Source organism: Dendronephthya gigantea, unplaced genomic scaffold (genome assembly GCF_004324835.1).
Source record: "Dendronephthya gigantea isolate DGI-Jeju-01 unplaced genomic scaffold, DenGig_1.0 000365F, whole genome shotgun sequence".
Lineage (NCBI taxonomy): Eukaryota > Metazoa > Cnidaria > Anthozoa > Malacalcyonacea > Nephtheidae > Dendronephthya > Dendronephthya gigantea.
In genome coordinates, this window is record NW_021163375.1 from 42649 (window position 1) to 60694 (window position 18046).

Here is an 18046-nt window from a genome sequence, read left to right on the forward strand (position 1 = left end):
TTCTAACGTCTTCTTTAGACGCGTCGTTAATCGTAAACTCTAATGGCGGAATGCAACGTTATTTTTTTCCCCTAAATGGCCTTGGTACGTACGAGCTATGCCACATTTGTTTGACTTCAATAACTAACTAGAAATACATTGCATGCAAAGTCCCCTCGCCTGAACCAATAAACATATATTTCCATCACTGAAGTGAAATGCTATAATACTCGCTTCTGCCGAATGATCGAAGTCGTAAAGTAAAATCTTATATCTTGGTACAATTACAAAGTCGACTCGGAGGCTATCAAATTCGACTATAATCATATTAATAAATTGTGCTACGAATAGTTTTAAATACTATAATTTTTAGCGAAATTTCAATTACTTTTCAAACAGATTCACCTTTAAAAATAAATACTTTCCAAATCAAAATCATTTCAACGAAATTGACGAATAAATTCAAAACTTACAAAATACTTGCATGCTTTAAAATATAAATTTACCCATTTACCTGTTCAACAGCACTTCAAAAATGCCTCAAAATCGTAGTTTTTTTACCATCCATTTGAATGAAAGTTTTTCTATCCGAAGGCATCTTTTACATTATATTTTAATCAATTTTACGAGTCAATTTTTCCTATATTTTTAAGACCATCCAAATGAAAAATATTATTTAAAAAAAGTTTTATAATTCAAAATATCAGTTATGCTGACGTGATCCAAATTTTAATTTAGCCAATCGCACGTTTGGAAACGTTTGCTAGTTACCAGTTTTAACTCGTCTTAAACTCACGCATGCGCATAACTTACAAAAACGCCCAACGTCCATGACATAATGGCGGACAACTTTCATTTCGCATTTGCATTCCCGGGCGTAATTAAAATCTCCGGGCGGAATTAGTACCCTCGCCCGGTGCTTCGCACCGGCTCGGGGACAAACCAATTACATAAACTATCCAACGTCCATCATAACATAGAATTTGGACAACTTTGATTTACGTTATATTCTAGTTGTCACGACACCTAAACGTAATTTCCAATCTTTCAGTAGAGGAATTAGTACACGCCGGCTTGGGGATTATGCCCCTTATATTTTTCCTGGATTCTACAAGTTCTTCATTCAATTTTTAAGATAAAATTTAAAAGGTCTGTATAATATAAGAATTTTGGCTTGGCCATGCACGTATAAGTTGTCGTGAAAATGTGTCAAATGTCATGTTTGTCTGTATAGAGTTGTTGTGTATTATATATATTCATATAATTATATTCATTTATCGCTTCCGTTTCAACTACAAACCCCACAGGAGGTGCTGGCGGTTTCCGAGACTGCATAGCGAGCTCTGTTTTCTTGGCAAATATAGAGGCATGCAACTGAAATGAAGAATGACAATTTTTGGATAAAAAATGGCAATGTGCTAGAGCACATGCCGATTTAATTAAACCAAAAGTGACAAATTATAGCTAATTGTTACAACGTTCGTATTTTAGTACAGCACAGAAAAGGTGGGGTGATAAAAGCGCCCACACTATCATAACTACATAGAACTTATCGTAGCTCACAACCTACAGAAGGGGAGAGAGGGTCGGGTGAAAACTTCCGAAATTGCTTCCACGAAACCAAGTATAAAATGACCTTGAACTTTTCGGACTGCGGGCGACTTCGTTGTGTTGAACCTTAAATTTTAAAACTTTATGGTAAGTGAATGTTTTTTTACTAAAAAAGTATTTTATTGGTAAATACATGAAATAAATTACAGCGTAAAAGCTTTGGTGAGATGGCCTGTCGACATGAAAGCCGCATGCCGGTTTACTTCCGAACTTCGACAGGGAAAATGCCCATTCTATAAATTTGTAGTTGGACACATGTGTTTTCTGCTCTCTAATCATTAAAACAGTTTGCTTTGACCCTCAATCTCATCTAAATAATGTAATTTTATTTTCTTTGCAACTAGGTTTTTTATGAATAATTTATAAATAGGAAAACTACAAATTATTCAATGAACTTGAACTGTTAAAATTACACTTTTATACTAATATACAACAACATTTTATAAGGATCTTGACAAATAGTCAACAAAAAATCAAGGGTACTAACAGTACGATCAATTTACAGTACATGAATTGTATACAGTCATTTCTAATTACATGATTTATATAAAAGCTAAGCTGGTATAAATGAAAGCCACCTGGTATAAATAAGATGCATTTTATAGTATTACTTAAATAGATACATTTATAAATACATTTAAGGCCCTGTTACACAGTGCAATTTTTCTTGTGACTTTCAATGCAATTCTACTTCTAAGAGATGTGAATAAGTAAAGAGTCTTGCAGAAGAAAAGTGCTTGAAGTGTAATAAAGTGATAAACACAAAAGTTTCGTTGTTCCCAAATTTACATCTCTCAGAATCAGAATTGCATTGAAAGTTGCAAGAAAAATTGCACCGTGTAACAGGGCCTTTAGTATTACCTACATAAATACATTTATATACACATACACACACATACACAATACAGTATTACTTACAAATGTTGAACTTTTAAGTACTTTTTTTCTTTTTCTTTGTTTTCAGGTCTTGGTTTCCAAATATCAGTGCATAATGCAATCGCATTTTGATGAAAAGTTTGACCAAGTGAGTAAAAGAAAAGCTTTCGCATTTCAATTCTGCTGTGAATGTGGGCATTTTTGAAATTAGTTCAGTAGTTAGGTGGCAATATGCTTTCTTTCAATACAGCTGCTAAACTCTTTAAGAAACACATCCTCCATTCGTGATGCATGTTGTACAAACATATCTTGTGGAACCGTCAACCCCCCACAGTTTTTGTTATTTTCAAATGCCTTGAAAAGGTAGAATAGCTGACTGCTTTCATTGATGGTCTCAGTGGTGAAGTATGGTGGCATGCGTCACAGCTGTGCTCCTTGAGACACTTTCTCAACAGGTATCCTGCCACATTTGTCAATGCATTGGCTGATACCAAATTCTTCTTGACATCGCTTGTGTTGTAATCAGTATCATCAACAGGTTGCACGGGTGATGAGCTGGGCTTATTTCTTCCAGTTCTCTTTTTCTTTGGTGATAATCCGATTAAAAAGCTGCAAAATCTTCAGCACAATTACCAGATGACAGGGGAGTTAGGTACGTGTCAACAAACAACTTGCGAAATGCCCTGGTAAACTGTAGAGGTGTTGGGTTATCAGAATTCCCACCTTGTTGTCTGATTAAACCCAAAAAAATTTCCAACGGATCTTGATTTAGCCATCTGGGGCCGGTTGTTCAAAAGATATTTAGCTTAAACGGTGGATAAGCCAAAATTTAAAAGTGCTCTCATACATCTTGTGAATGACTGAACCTGCATTTTCTGCATTAAATATGTACATTCATTGAAAATTAAGCTATTTACATCAAAATATTCCACCTCACTTGTACAGTAAAGAGATCATTTTGTTTTTCATTTTGAACTTATCAACCGTTTAAGCTAAACGCCTTTCGAACATCCGGCCCCTGGGCAAAAACCAAGGCGTTTCAGGGGTGACATTCAACTCGCAAAGTAATTGCTGGAAGTTTGAAACCAAGTCAGATATAATGCTTTTAACGAGTAAACCCATTGATGTCAATTCATCAATAATTTCAAATAACTTGGATTCAATCTTTTTAGAGATTAGCTTTCAGAGATCTCTGAAAAGAGATTTTATTTACAGACGGTAAATGTAGCAGGAAGATTTAAGTCTTTACTCTTTATGCTTACCCCATCCATTGTCAAGGAACACAATTTTCCTGACTCACTGATCAATTTGACTTTTCGGCGCAGCATCTCCTGTAATAACAAGTACGATCGTACTACAGGGTGTATCAAAAAAAATGTCCCAAATGTAAAATTTCCGTTTTTCAGGATATTTTGCAGAATTTGGTAATTTTTTGTGTTCCTAGAGATAGTTAAGACTTATCTGGTATACCTAGGCCAAGTTTGGTTTTTCATTAACAAAATTATGTTACCGGGGGGGTGGTTCCTTTCCACTGATATTGAGAGGGCTTGCGCGCGAAAATGTGAAGCTGAAATTGAGATATTATTTAGCTGTCTAAAAGTAGGAAAGCTTTTTAATAAACTGTCAAAGTTTCAGGAAAAATAATGCAAACTGAGAGCAACGTGCGACTCCTAAAAGTGACAAATATTTCATTGCGCGCAGTGGATTAATTGCATGGTTGATTTTAGCGTGACCGATCTCATGCAAGGCTGGGCAAATGAATAAATTAAAGCGAGAAACTGAACAAGAAGACGAAGCGATTTAATAATAAGATTCTTATTCTTGATGTTAATCCTCAACATTTCCACCATTTCTTTCTAAGCAAACTGCGGCTCGTCTGAGCATGGTAAACACTGAACGGCGAACCACATTTGTCTGTCCTGCCTCAAATTATCCATTTCGTTCAAAATTCTTTCTTGCAAATCGCCTACGCTACCACCGTCAAATCTAGGCGAATGGACAGACAAATGGTTCGCTGGTCAGTGTTTAGTATGCTCAGACAAGCCGCAGTTTGCTTAGAATGAAATGGTGGACATGCTGAGGATTAACATCACGAATAAATCGCATTGTTTTGTGTTCAGTTTCTCGCTTTAATTTATTCATTTGCCCACCTTGTACGAGATCGGTCACGCTAAAATCAACGATGCATTTAATCTACTGCGCGCAATGAAATATTTGTCACCTTTAGGGGTCGCGCGTTGCTCCCAGTATGCATTATTTTTCCTGAAACTTTGACAGTTTATTAAAAAGCTTTCCTACTTTTAGACAGCTAAATAATAATTTAATTTCAGCGTCACATTTTCACGCGCAAGCCCTCTCAATATCAGTGAAAAGGAACCACCCCCCCGGTAACATAATTTTGTTAATGAAAAACCAAACTTGGCCTAGGTATACCAGATAAGTCTTAACTATTTCTGGGAAAACAAAAGTTTGCCAAATGCTGCAAAATATCCTGAAAAACGGAATTTTTACATTTGGGACATTTTTTTGATACACCTAGTGGACCAGGAACTGCGTGACCGAGTTTCTGAACTGCATTGTATTTACAACAATAGAGAGGACAATGTATTTCTAATCGTTTGCGTATTCTTATATATAGGCTGAATATTAATGATATGTGTATATTATTTGCCGCACATATAGTCAAGAATTGCTTGTAACTTGCTTCAACGGTCAAAAGTAAAAATTCGAACTCCGTCAATCGATGCGGAATATTGCTTAGAATAATTGTGCCAAGTTTCATTCCGATCAAACAAGTAATGCTAGAGCCTTAGGGTTTTTTTAAAGGGCGTCGCCCCCTAACAACAACAACAACAAGATTAGCAGCGGTTAGGGACCAGTTCCTGGTCCAACAATTAGTCTATTATAAGTGTCTGGTGTGTGTAATATAAGTGTGTAATATAACTGCTAACCATTAAGCAAAATACATAAAGTTACAGATTAATTTGACAGTTACTACGACTGTAAAAGATCATTCTGAAATGAGTCAAATCTATATACAGTACCTACCTTTACAACTTTGGAGAATCCAGAACATGCAGGTATCCTCGAAACTCATCTTTTTAATGTGCTTCTTAATGGAAGGCAAAAGAACTTGCTAACCATTCTGTAAGCTTTCCCACTCAAGTGGAAAAGAGATAACGCAAACGACTTGATCTCCTTGGAATATCTCTGACCTTTATTCTTCCTTTGATGTAGATCAATCTGATGACTAATGAAATTTACAACATTCTCTGGCAGCATAGTTTTTAGTGCATTCAGTGTGGTTTTTCCATAGGTAGCCCAACACTCGTGTTCCGCGCGCGTACACGCTACTCAGTGATTAGCATATATTAATTAATCCTATTGGCTGCTCTCTCATGGAGCAATCTTCGGAAATTTTCCGACTTCTCAGAAACCAATAGGATAAATAGGATTGACTCGGGATTTCTCCGAAGGTGACGTAATGTAGGGTAAATTGGATCCCGCCTATCGACAAGAAAATTTCGACAATGTATTTTCAAAAACTTTATTTTAAATGAATAAATTTCCGTATTTCCCAATACATTTTGAAGCTAAAAACTATGTCGGAATTTAGAAAGTATATCCAAGTTCATTTATATTTATTAATTTTGCAGTATTTTGTGGTGGTTTTTCAGTTTTTATCGAAGTTTGACATGTATGTATGTATGTTATATATTATTGATAATTGGTGATAAAGTTGCCAACCTTAGGATAAATTAATATAATTATGCTAATCACTGAGTAGCGTGTACGCGCGCGGAACACGAGTATTGGGCTACTATGGTTTTTCTATCGATATTCTTTTTCTTCTTTTTTATGTTACACGGTGCAATTTCTCTTGCAACTTGCAATGCAATCCTACTTTTAAGAGATGTGAATTAGAGTTTTTAAAATGTAAGAAACGTACATGGAGTGTAATAAACATAAAAGATTCGTAGTGGCCAAATTTACGTCTCTGAAAAGTAGAATTGCATTGCAAGTTGCAAGAAAAGTTGCAACGTGTAACCTTTATCATCATTATTTGCTACTAACAGCGTTTAAACTAGAAAAGGTTAAATAAAGGGAAAATGTTTTGGTAGAAACGTTTTACCTACCATTTTGACATTTGATGGTATAGTATGGTGATTATGTATATTCTCAGCTATAGGTTGGAGGATGAAAGGTCTTGTTGAAACCGGCGTGCTGATGTCGCCTTTAATGAGCCGTTAGAAGAATCTAAGGTGTCATAATAATTTTAAGAACTCAAAATGTAAACAGTTTCGAACGTTTCAAACGACAATTAGGATAAATGTTGTGTTTTTGTAGCGTTATTTGACATATCTTTCTGCATGTAATTAAATTTGACGCGTAGCTGGTGTGTTATTAATAGCTTTTTTTTTATTGCCTAAATTTTTGTGAGATTATAGTTAACTTTTGTTAATACATTGCATGTAAAAATATAGTTTATAAACTTTACATTTATATTTGTAAACAAACCGTTTCGTACTAGATATGGCGTCCTTTGTCGCCTCCCAGCTGTATTAAGAGTTTCCTTTTCATACCAATTTGTGGCGGCGGGTTTGGGACAGAGTTGCAAAAAAGCTGCGGGTACCACCCGGAGGAAGGTTTGCTTTGAACGAGGTTTGTGAGGAAGGTTCAAAGTTGAACACTCTAATTGATCACGTGCATGTACCAAAAACCAAATATTTCTTCATACTGGTTCTCACTTGACTCAGTGACGTAACGTCATTTTGAGGAAGGTAGTCAAAACTTGAAATCCTACCGGAGGAAGTTTGAACTCGGCGATAAAAACATTTCATCCTCGAAAGGAGCGGCACATATTTTTATGTCATTGTATAAATAGTCGAAATCTTTGTTTACCAAGTCATTTCGTCTTGTATTAATACCCATCTTTTTGACCAGATTAGTAAAACATTTTACAACTGATTTGTGAGAAAAAAAACACGAGAAAAATTTATAGGGTAAAATAAAGTAAACAATTTATAAAATGTATAATCTTGCTTGGTCATTTGGGAAGTGGAAAAAAGCTATATCTTTATTTTTCCTTTATTATTATTGCAGACTGCAGTAGAAAACGATTCGACGCCTCTTGGGAAGAGTTTAAACAGGCTGTACAGTACAATATTTGGTCAAAGTCTAAAGAGCGTATTGACAAGACCATTTCCACGATGCCAAAAAGGTTACAACAAATTGCTAAAACCAATGGAACGCGTACAAAATACTGAAACATTTTATTGATAATAAAGTTTTACACTCCACAGTATGTACATTATATCCCAACATTGCCAACCACTGCTTAAACAACTCATGTATTCTTTGCCGAATAGTCAATAAATGCTTAACGTTTAATTGTTTACATGTACTTTTGAAAGATTACGAGGCAGTTCAACCACACATGACAGCCCGTGGCCGTATTACTGCTATTCCTCTGCACAGCGCAACAAAATTTTAAAGTCACTGCGGCACATGTGCCGGGAAAGGAAAACGGTATTGCTGATGCCCTCTCTCGGTTTAAAATGCAGGTATTTCGCCCCTGTTTGTCTCAGGTGTCTTCGTTTCTGTTAGGGTAAAGTAGGGATATTTTGGAAAAAGATTTGGAATTACCAATGATAATGCGGGATAAATGTGTGCGTAGTAATTTTTTGCTTTATGTTGTAATTTCTGTCACCTAATTTGGTAATTGCCCTTCAGAAAACCTGGTCAGTGGTCACACTGCAGTGACTGCACCGAACAGTGATACGACAAGTGCAGAACTCGCATTTTGGTAACAGATTCCAGGTCCAGAAGGATGGCACAGGAGAGCGAATACGAGTTAAAACGAAAACAAAAGATTAAGGAAAATAATGAAATAATGCGAACGATATTTGGCGAAGCTCTTAATTTCCCGAATGCAAGTGAAAACCGCTTATCCGCTGCACGAACTACAACGCCAACAGCACGTGCGAAGTCCTGCGACCCTTGTTTGCCTTATGCCGCTGGAAAGCAGAGAGTTTTAACGCCACTACGCCGAAATCCTAAACGTAGTGCTCGATCATACAGTACTGATGACATTATGGGCTATAGTGATGCGTCGGATGATGATGACATTATATCTGAAAATATTCAGAATAGATTGTTCGTGCATTGGATTGGGCCTTTAACCAAGAAGAGACGGATAGAAGGTAAATACCGACGTTCATATGACGATGAATGATTTTAAAATCATCTTACCCTTTTTTTATTATTAATCATTATTGCGACAAATTATTGAAAGAAACATTTCGAATGCAGTACGAATAGCAAATCACACTCGGCGTACTGTTCCAGTACGAATAGCCACTTCGTTTCCCTTAAATTACCTGACATATCTCGATATCTGATGTTGTCCTGTAGTTACATGGCATATTACCGTCCTGCAAAAGATTTTAAATTTTAAACCGGGGATTTTGATATGCTAAATACCAGCCACTTTGCTATCAAAATATTAGCTCTCAAACAAACAGGACAAACCTTGTTAGTGTATGGTTATTGTCACCAGAAATCTCATGACAGTTGTGTGAAGGGTGAAAAATTAGCAGCAGAAAGGTATACTCCCTCTTTTCTGAAAAGGAGGGGACATTATTTTTTAAGAGATTTTCAATGCATAGTTTCTGCAAATAAAAATGTGTGATTTGATTGCAACCCCAATCCTTTATAAGAAACTTTATGCAACAAACTTTTTGAGACATGTATTATTATAAGATAAATTTATAATCAGACTGGCAGATCTAGGGTTGGGCAGAATGAATTATGTGGCTTAATTTTAAATTTAAAATATCTTAAAACAAAGCTATTAGTTTGGAATTTCTAAAGAATATTTTCAAATAAAATTTACCAGTTGGAAACTCTAGTAATTCATTCTGCTTTATTCTGGATCCAATACTGCTTATAAATTATAATCACCTTTAGGATGTAATTCCTAACTAATTAGAATCACTGTCATCATACTAGGATTTTTTTTCAAACCAGTCAACCCATTTATTACATACTCACAATGATTTTTGCAGTGGTGTCAGTGTAGCTAACATTTTTTCCACAGTTTAATATAAAGGAGGGTCTTGGACAAAGATCCAAATCTCCTTTTCCACCAAGTATTCTAGGAAAATCACATTTCCATAGCACTTAGGGCCTGTTCATATGAGATGGACAATAAACCGGGATCTCACTTCGCATTTTATTTCACTGTATTTGTAAAATTGGATTCATATAGAATGGAATCAGTCCGGCTTTGTCAAGATCTAGCCTGGGATGAATCGTGATCTTGCCTTTAAAGCAGGCACATATAAAAACATCAAGTAGGCTAGCAAAAGCAAGGTTAAATGGGCAGGCCCATCTTGTATGAACAGGCCCTTAATGTGTGAATTATTTAAAACAGTTGTAGTTGATTGATATTAGAAGCATATTCTACTAAGCAGCAATGTTTGGAAGGTTGTTTCCCTAAGGTCTCTCTTTAAAAATACAGTAAATACTTTGCTGTTGCACCGGAGAAAAGGTTCTTTCAACTACCAATGCCTTACACACCTTGTGTCTGTAGATGTACATATGCAGTCCCATTAATTGTGAGAACATATGCAATCCATTAATTTCTAACTTAGTGTTAATTCCAAAAGTGTTAATTTTTTAGCTTATTTAATCCTTTTATACACATTTTGAAAACCTGGCAAATGTTTTACTGTACATTGAAAAGGAATACATTTGGACCTAAAAATTCTGAGTATGTCTAAGAATAGGAATATGTCTATATTCACAGGTAGAGCTTTTAATTATGTACAGTTTGCCTGCCAAACATGTTTATGATGATTAAATAGGAACCTGGTGAAACATTTCTATAATAATTCAAAATATGTAGTCAACCCAAGTTCCCATTTACTATTTTAGGGCCCTCATCAGTAAATTTGAATAGGTGCATTGTTTCCAGGATATAAAACTTGTTGTGGGGACTCGTGACTGTTCATGTTCAGTTTATGTTTTCAGATAAATGAACTCCCTGTATGGTAATTAAAGCCATTTACCCTTTTAGTCGTTTAGTATACGTGTTGTGAAAGATGTTGCCCTTTCATGTAAAAAAATTGAAAATTTCATCAGTGTAGACCATATGACAGCTACTATATATGCACCACATGCCAAACGTTTGTGAAAATGTTTTCAGTGACAATGTTACAATGTTAAGTTTCTTTGACACTTTGTAGTATTTTGATGAGTTACAAAAACAGTACAAACTAATAAGTCATGTTAGTTTTGAAACGTATTTAATTTTATATGTGTTTTTTAAAGAGTTCCGAAGGTAAGCACATGCAGAAATTCACTAATAGAGCTCAAAAATTATGTTTAATTCTACGTTATATATCTCTGGAAGTGTTGATCATACAAACCGATGTGGCCGCTTCGCTTTTAATGCAAATCAAAAAATTTAAAACGCCATTTTTCTTCTTTTTCAGAATCTCAGCCCGGTGTTACAGGAAATTTGCCCCCCTTCGAAAATTTGCTCTCCCCCGGGCCAAATTTTCTCGGAAATATGCCCTAGGAGATTTGGCCCTAAATATCCTAGGAAATTTGGCCCTCCCTTCGGAAATTTGGCCCCCTCTTGAGTTTCAACTTACAAACAGCACTGACGGATTTTATATGGTGCATGTTACCTGTTTTTGTGTTTGCCGATTGTTTTTAAACGTTTTTATGCAAATTTGTATTAATTACTCCCCAAATGTTAGCCGTATGCAAATTACCACTTTCGCTAACCATGTTGTCGTCGCTTGCTAAAGTGTGGTTGTTATTCTGACGAATTTCATATTAGGTTCAGAAACTTGTTGAATATTGAGTCAAAAGTTCGCGATTTCAAAACTATATCTATTTTATATATATATTGAGAGTATAAAGTATGTTATCGTGGGGGACCAAATTTCCGAACTGTGAAATTTGTCCTCCGCAGAAATTCTTAATTTGGCGACCTTATGAATTATAGGCTTAGCGGTTATACATACATAGGAAAGGTTGTTTTAGGAAATTACCACTTATTTATTTATTTTTCGATTAAAGCTCCTAGTAATGTTATGATAATCCTAGAAGTTAGCCACGTGCACATTAACAATATTCGTCTTAGCTCTTCGCCGAGATGAAAAGTTTTTACACAAATAAATGAAGCAAACTAAGTATGAATACAAACAAACATTTACGATCTTGCTTTTAGAAGAAGCTTCGCGATTCTCGAACTCATGGATATAAAGTATATGTTTTTGAGGGAGCCAAATTTCCGAAAGGGGGGCCATATTTCCTAGGAAATATGGCCCGGGGGGGCCAAATTTTGGGGAGGCCAAATTTCCTGGGACATCGCGGGCTGAAATTCTTGTCATGTAATCGTTTGCGCGATTTTGTTAGGATTTTATAACAACCCAGTGAGTCAGCCCGGGCTGAAAACATTCCATGCATGTAATCAGCCCCTTATTAGCTTTACGAAGAATTTTTGTAAAAAACTAAAAGATGGCCATTCCAGAGAAAACTTATGAGAATATCCTTATTAGTCTAGGACCTGTAAAGGAGTTTGTATGCATTTCATTTAGGACAGATTATCTCAACTGTTTTAGGGTAAAATGACCATGGTGGTCAACATGGCATATGTGCCAAAATGTGAATCCGGGACGAAAGTCCTGAAAATGACCACACCCAGAAACAGCATAGTCGACATAGCTCTAAATCCTGAATTATCCAAGCTACAGTCTTTCTGAATTGTTTATATAGTTCAGAATGGTTGCTTTTAGAGGTGGTCACTGGAGAGTAAAATTAGCCTAAGTTTCATATTTTACAAGAAAATGAATGTTTACTATTCCAGGTCAACTGCTAATTATGCATAAAATTACAGATTCACCTGGCAAAGTCTAATTTTCCCTATTTTCTAAAAATTTTTGCCATATGATGAAAAAACATGCTTATTCTAATATATTTATTATAAATTTCCTTGGAAATAACAATGTTTTGTTGCGATACGACATATTTCATTTCACTTACCCCCCGCCATAACACGATTTCAGCCACATTTTGCAAATTTGATCGCCGTTTTTCGCCGTCCGTCGCAAGCACCATCCAAATACTGTACTTTAGCACGATTCTAGTGGACTAAAGAATTATTCAACCAATTTTCGAAGGGTTTTGAAGTAGTGCCATGTAATATTTTTTCATTTTTGTGTCCCTTGACATTTCATCAATTATGTCTCCATTGCCATGTCTCGGCGCCTTTCTGCACGATAAATGCCACTTCTTGATCCCCAGCTGTATTTTTTTCGCGAGAAGGCGGATTTAAGTTGCGGAAGTGGACTTCAAATTCGAGTGTGTTTCGAAGTCAGGTAGCGTTAGATCAGCAAGGAAAGGAAGAAGAATTCACTACTGCAGAAAATCGTGAGGGCGAGTGTGTTAAAACCCTCGGGAGCGAAAGCGAGCCGACAGAAGTTCAAACGGAGGGCAAGAAAACTATGCGAGATCGCGTGGACGAGTCAAATGATTCGGACGGTTTGAACATTAAGGATTACTTCCAAAACGAACACAAAAATCTTAAAACTATGAATGGAAACGAAGACAGTTCTGTTAACGTTCTCGGTGTTCCGTGGATAGTGCACTCTGATGAATTTTTGAATCGGATTTTCAGACGCCTCATGTAAAGCGTATGCAGCGGTAGCGTATTTACGGACGGTGTATATTTATGGCGGGACCGACGTCGAAAACTAGGGTTCCACCGGTAAAGAAACAATCAATCCCCAGGCTCGAACTGTTGGGGCAGTTATTTTAGCGAGGCTTATTACGTGCGTGCGAAAAGGCATTACGTCTTTACCGGTGGTTACAAGGGTGGTATGTTGTAGATGTATTCTTATAAAGGGCTATGCTGGATTCGTAACTCGAAGACCTGGAAGACGTATGTACAGAATCGAGTGAACGAAATACGGAAACTTACTACAACCGAACAATGGAAATTTTGTCCCGGAGAGGTCAACCCGGCAGATATACCCTCAAGGGGATGTAATGCGTCAGAGCTTGCGGAAAATAAAACGTGGTGGAATGGCCCAGACTTCCTGAAACAATCCGAAGATCATTGGCCACTCGATCCAGACCACAATGAGAAAGACGAACAACGAACCACCGAAGAATTGTCCAAGTCACAAACCGAAGTAACAAGATCGTTAGCGACGGTTAACACAAATTCGACTCTTAATCTCGATAAGATTATAGATTGTACTCGCTATAGCACGAAATTGAAGTTGTTACGAGTCACTGCGTACGTACGGAGATTTATCGATAAGACTCGACGTGTGCGAATTACATCGGTGGAATTAACTGCCAAGGAAGTGAACGAAGCAGAAAGATTATGGCTACGCTCTATACAATATGCTCATTTCGTGGATGAATCCAATCATTTGCTTGAACCGAAGTGTAAAAAACCTCCGCTCGTGAAGCGACTAAGAATATTTCGGGACGAAGAGGGACTGATACGTTGCCAAGCTAGGATCGAACAGTGGTTATCAACCGTGTCAAAAAATGCCAAACAAGCTGTTCTTCTTCCAACCAAACATCGTTTCACCGACCTTGTCATTCTCCAGCATCACACATCGGTGCATCACAATGGTATCAGAGAAACTTCGAACAGCGTGCGAGAAATTTATTGGATCGTGAGTGGTCGAGAAGTAGTAAAGCGTGTGACAAGAGCTTGCATCGTGTGTAAGAGATTCGAGGATAAGCCATTGGGAACTCCAAAGGCTCCACAAGTCGAGTTAGAGACGCTCCTCCATTTGCCAACGCGAGGATCGACTTCGCGGGCCCAATATACGTGAGTACGAACGGGAAAAACCAAACAGAAGAAGAAAGGAAAAAGGCATACGTTTGAGTGTTACCATCGAGAATATTATCGGACAATGCAAAAACTTTTAAAGGAGCTGAAAAAGAGATCAAAAAGATAACGAGATCTACCGAAGTGCAACGATACCTGACCAATAAAGGAGTAACGTGGGAGTTCATAATCGAAAAGGCCCCTTGGCATGGGGGGTTTTGGGAAAGGATGGTTATGCGTGAAGCAATGCTTAAAGAAAGTCGAGGGTCGGGCATTTTTGTCCTTTGAGGAGATGAGGACTTTGCTGATCGAGATCGAAGGAACTTTAAATAACTGACCCTTAACTTACGTTTATGACGATGAACAAGGCGTCTCCTATCCATTAACGCCTTCTTCTCTGATTTATGGCCGTACAACTGCATGCAACCACTGCAAATGACAAGCACAATGAGATCGTTGGCACAAATCAATCCCTTACGCGAAGAGAAAAGTATCATCGGAGGCTGTTGGAGAATTTCGCTAACCAGTGGAGAGCTGAGTATCTTTTAAGTCTATTGGAAACCGCTAGAACGACATCGGGATCGGGCCAAATCGTTGTAAACGAAGGGGATATGGTGATTCAGAAATCAGATCGGACATCACGCGCCTTTTGGAAGGTGGTGAAAGTTGAAGAGCTAATTCCAAGTGTAGATAACGTTGTTCGAGCGGCAAGAATTCGTGTGATTAACGAGAAAAGTGGGAAACCGTCATGTCTGAGAAGACCTATCCAACATTTGATTCCACGAGAGAATTTTGAAGACAAACAGGAGGGCGAAGCGGGTGTGACCGAGGCAGCAATGGCCAACGATGCTGAACGAAAGAACATATTGAAACATTGTTGAACTTTAAAACCGTTTATATTGTTATTAGTTTTATATCATTTCTTTAGACGAATAATATCCTCGGGAGTGTGAGTAACTTCCGGGTTTTGCCATATTAGGAAATAGGAAACAAAAACGTGCGATACATCTAAGAAAGGTTTTGGGGAGAATGTAAAACACTGCAGTGAACTAGCTGCTACGATGTTTTTAGTTTATTTTATTTTGTCTGATGTTTTGGGTGTATTAATATTAAAGATAAATTAACACCATCATTTACGATCGAGTTTATTACATAATTCCACGTTGCTTTGATCTCAGGGAAAACTCGTATATTAGAGTTAACTATTCACGTAATAAAATATATAGGAGTTTCCCTGATGTCAAAACAACATGATTGTATAACATCGCTTAGGATCTTTTTGTCGACAGTTTGGGTTCTCATGAGGTGTTGTCGCTACATGTCCAAAGTTTTTTATTCTTTTATAATATAGCAGTATGAATATAAGTCTCAAATGGCCATCTTTTAGAATTTTATATGAACTAAAAACAGCGACGAAATCTGCGAAACAATGCGAGTGATGTTCAGCTTACTTTACTTATTTCTAGCCGTTTGAGAACTCAAGCCGTTTTTATTACCATCATTTTGCGATGCTGTTACAATAAAACTCTCATTTACGGCTATGTTCTTAACAATATAACAAAGAAAAATGGCTGTAAATTTTTCGTTTTTCTATAAAGGGGCTTCGCTTTGTTTGAAAACTAGTCAGTTCATAACAAGTGTAACCAAACATAACAATTCTAACGGTACTTTAGCAATTCAAAATATAAAACTAGCAGACTGCACAAAATTATGCTAAGGATTTCTTTCCACTGTCGCGTTTTTTGTACGTACATATACGCGTGTAGAAATTTAAAATCATATAAATAATATTTTGGAAATCAACGATTGAATAGATGCATAAGGTTGGATTCTGTTGATGATATGATTTTTTTTTCTGGCATAAAATTAATTATACAAATATATAGTCGGCATCTGAATTGTTTATACACTTCAGAGCATTTACACCGTCACTGCATCGCTCTTCTTCGTCTAAGGTCTGCTTTTAGTATCATAGATATATAAAGTCAAAATTAATGTTGTCAGTAATGTATTTTAAGTTCAGAAATTCTCTAGCTATAAAATGGTTGATTCTCGTGTTATAAATGTTTAAAACAATGCCTTATCGCCCCTTTCGTCATTCTACCTTCGTGAATATTGATGAAGATCGGATTGCACATCCGCATTGACGTCGTTCCAGAAGAAATCCGGTGTTTCGGGGGAAATTCCTTTACAACAGATAACAGATATGCACACGATGAAAGGGGAATCTTAGAAAATTTGCAGTTAGGACCTTGATTTTTTTGTGACTTTTGCCATTATATAAGACAACTAAAATTGATTAATAAATACCTTTTAATCATTATGGACTATATCAATAGCTATGCCTAAATTACTAAAAATACAAATACAAGACACCCCCGAAAAGTTTACACTCTGAATGCATAACTGACTGACTGTCTCGATTGAATTTTGGCTACTCATCACAATACTGCAAAGTTTCAAAGAAACTTTCAAAATTCATCCGCATTGACAATTAAACGACTCATGAACCTTCAGCTTTATACCCGATAGCCGTGTCGTGGAAGATCGTTTAGTGTGTGCATGTGTGGGGGGAGGCACTCGTATTAAATATCCCCCTTACTTAGCTTAGAGCGGTTTTATAGAAATATTTTTGAGTAAGCGATTATTACTCTTTGTTTTTTAATTTAGACAACAAATCTAGTGTTAATGGCGTCATTAGCGAATTGAGCCACAAACATGTGAAACCTCGTCCTAGAATTATACAGCATCTAGTGAGGCCCGTATCTGATTTTACCGAGGAAGACCTTTTATTAGTTGCTGAGACTGTAGCAGATAAACGGTATGATTCAATTAATGGGTCATCCTGTCATCAATGTCGTCAAAAAACTGATGACTTGAAAACTGTTTGCCGTAATGAAAACTGTGTTGGTATCAGAGGGCAATTTTGTGGTCCATGCCTAAGAAATCGTTACGGAGAGAGTGTTAAAGAAGCTATCATGGATCCTGACTGGATTTGCCCGCCATGCAGAAATATATGTAACTGTAGTTTCTGCATGAAGAAAAGAGGCCGAAGATGTACAGGCCAGCTGATTGGTGTTGCTCGACAGAATGGATATACAGATGTTAAATCATTTCTTGGTGATTAGAGAACTAATACTTTTGACAAATTGGAAAAACGTTTTTGCATTATTGCATACATCGCCCTATATCGGCATTTATATCTACTAATACATTTGCATGCTTTCAGCACTTTCGGCCATATATTGCATTTGTTTCAATATTATAAATTTTATTGCCTATTAAAGTAAAGTTAAAACCAGTAGTTTCATCAGTACAGCTTTACAGTGAAAAAAAATGGCAATACGTTGTTGCCAAATTTTGCATAAAGTGTGGTATAAATATACTATTTGATATTATTTTGGAAAGAGGTAACGCTTTTTCGCGCGTAATACTAGAATTTATTTAAAATTTGGTAACTTCGCACGGCCCAATATATACACTTGTTATAATTTAAAATTTCGCAATCATGCAAACGACCTGATTTCAGTACTAATTTTGGGATCCGCGTTTCAGCTGTACATCTCAGAATGATCTATTGAGTATGTTAGCCCCCCCCCTCCCATGCAGCAGAAAAAACACGCAACGCGTGGATCCCACGCGGAACGTCGAAAACTGTCGGATTATATCGCAGATATGCGCTATTCACGCGTGAGCAGAATAATGTGTGGAGTG

At 36.8% G+C, this 18046-nt stretch overlaps 1 protein-coding gene across 1 annotated transcript; it reads left to right on the forward strand.

The window, feature by feature from the left end:
• Nucleotides 1-8250: 8250 nt before the first annotated feature.
• On the forward strand, nt 8251-17860 carry LOC114542564 (cell division cycle-associated protein 7-like). The gene is made up of 2 exons (XM_028562084.1): nt 8251-8669; nt 17003-17860. The coding sequence occupies exons 1-2, from the start codon at nt 8297-8299 to the stop codon at nt 17458-17460; spliced, it is 831 nt and encodes a 276-aa protein (XP_028417885.1). The 5' UTR covers nt 8251-8296; the 3' UTR covers nt 17461-17860.
• The last annotated feature ends 186 nt before the right edge of the window (nt 17861-18046 follow it).

Coding starts and splice junctions, on each gene's coding strand:
- LOC114542564 (XM_028562084.1), top strand. CDS start 8,297: ATGGCACAGGAGAGCGAATACGAGTTAAAACGAAAACAAAAGATTAAG. Junction 8,670..17,002: donor CAAGAAGAGACGGATAGAAG/GTAAATACCGAC, acceptor TTTTTAATTTAG/ACAACAAATCTAGTGTTAAT.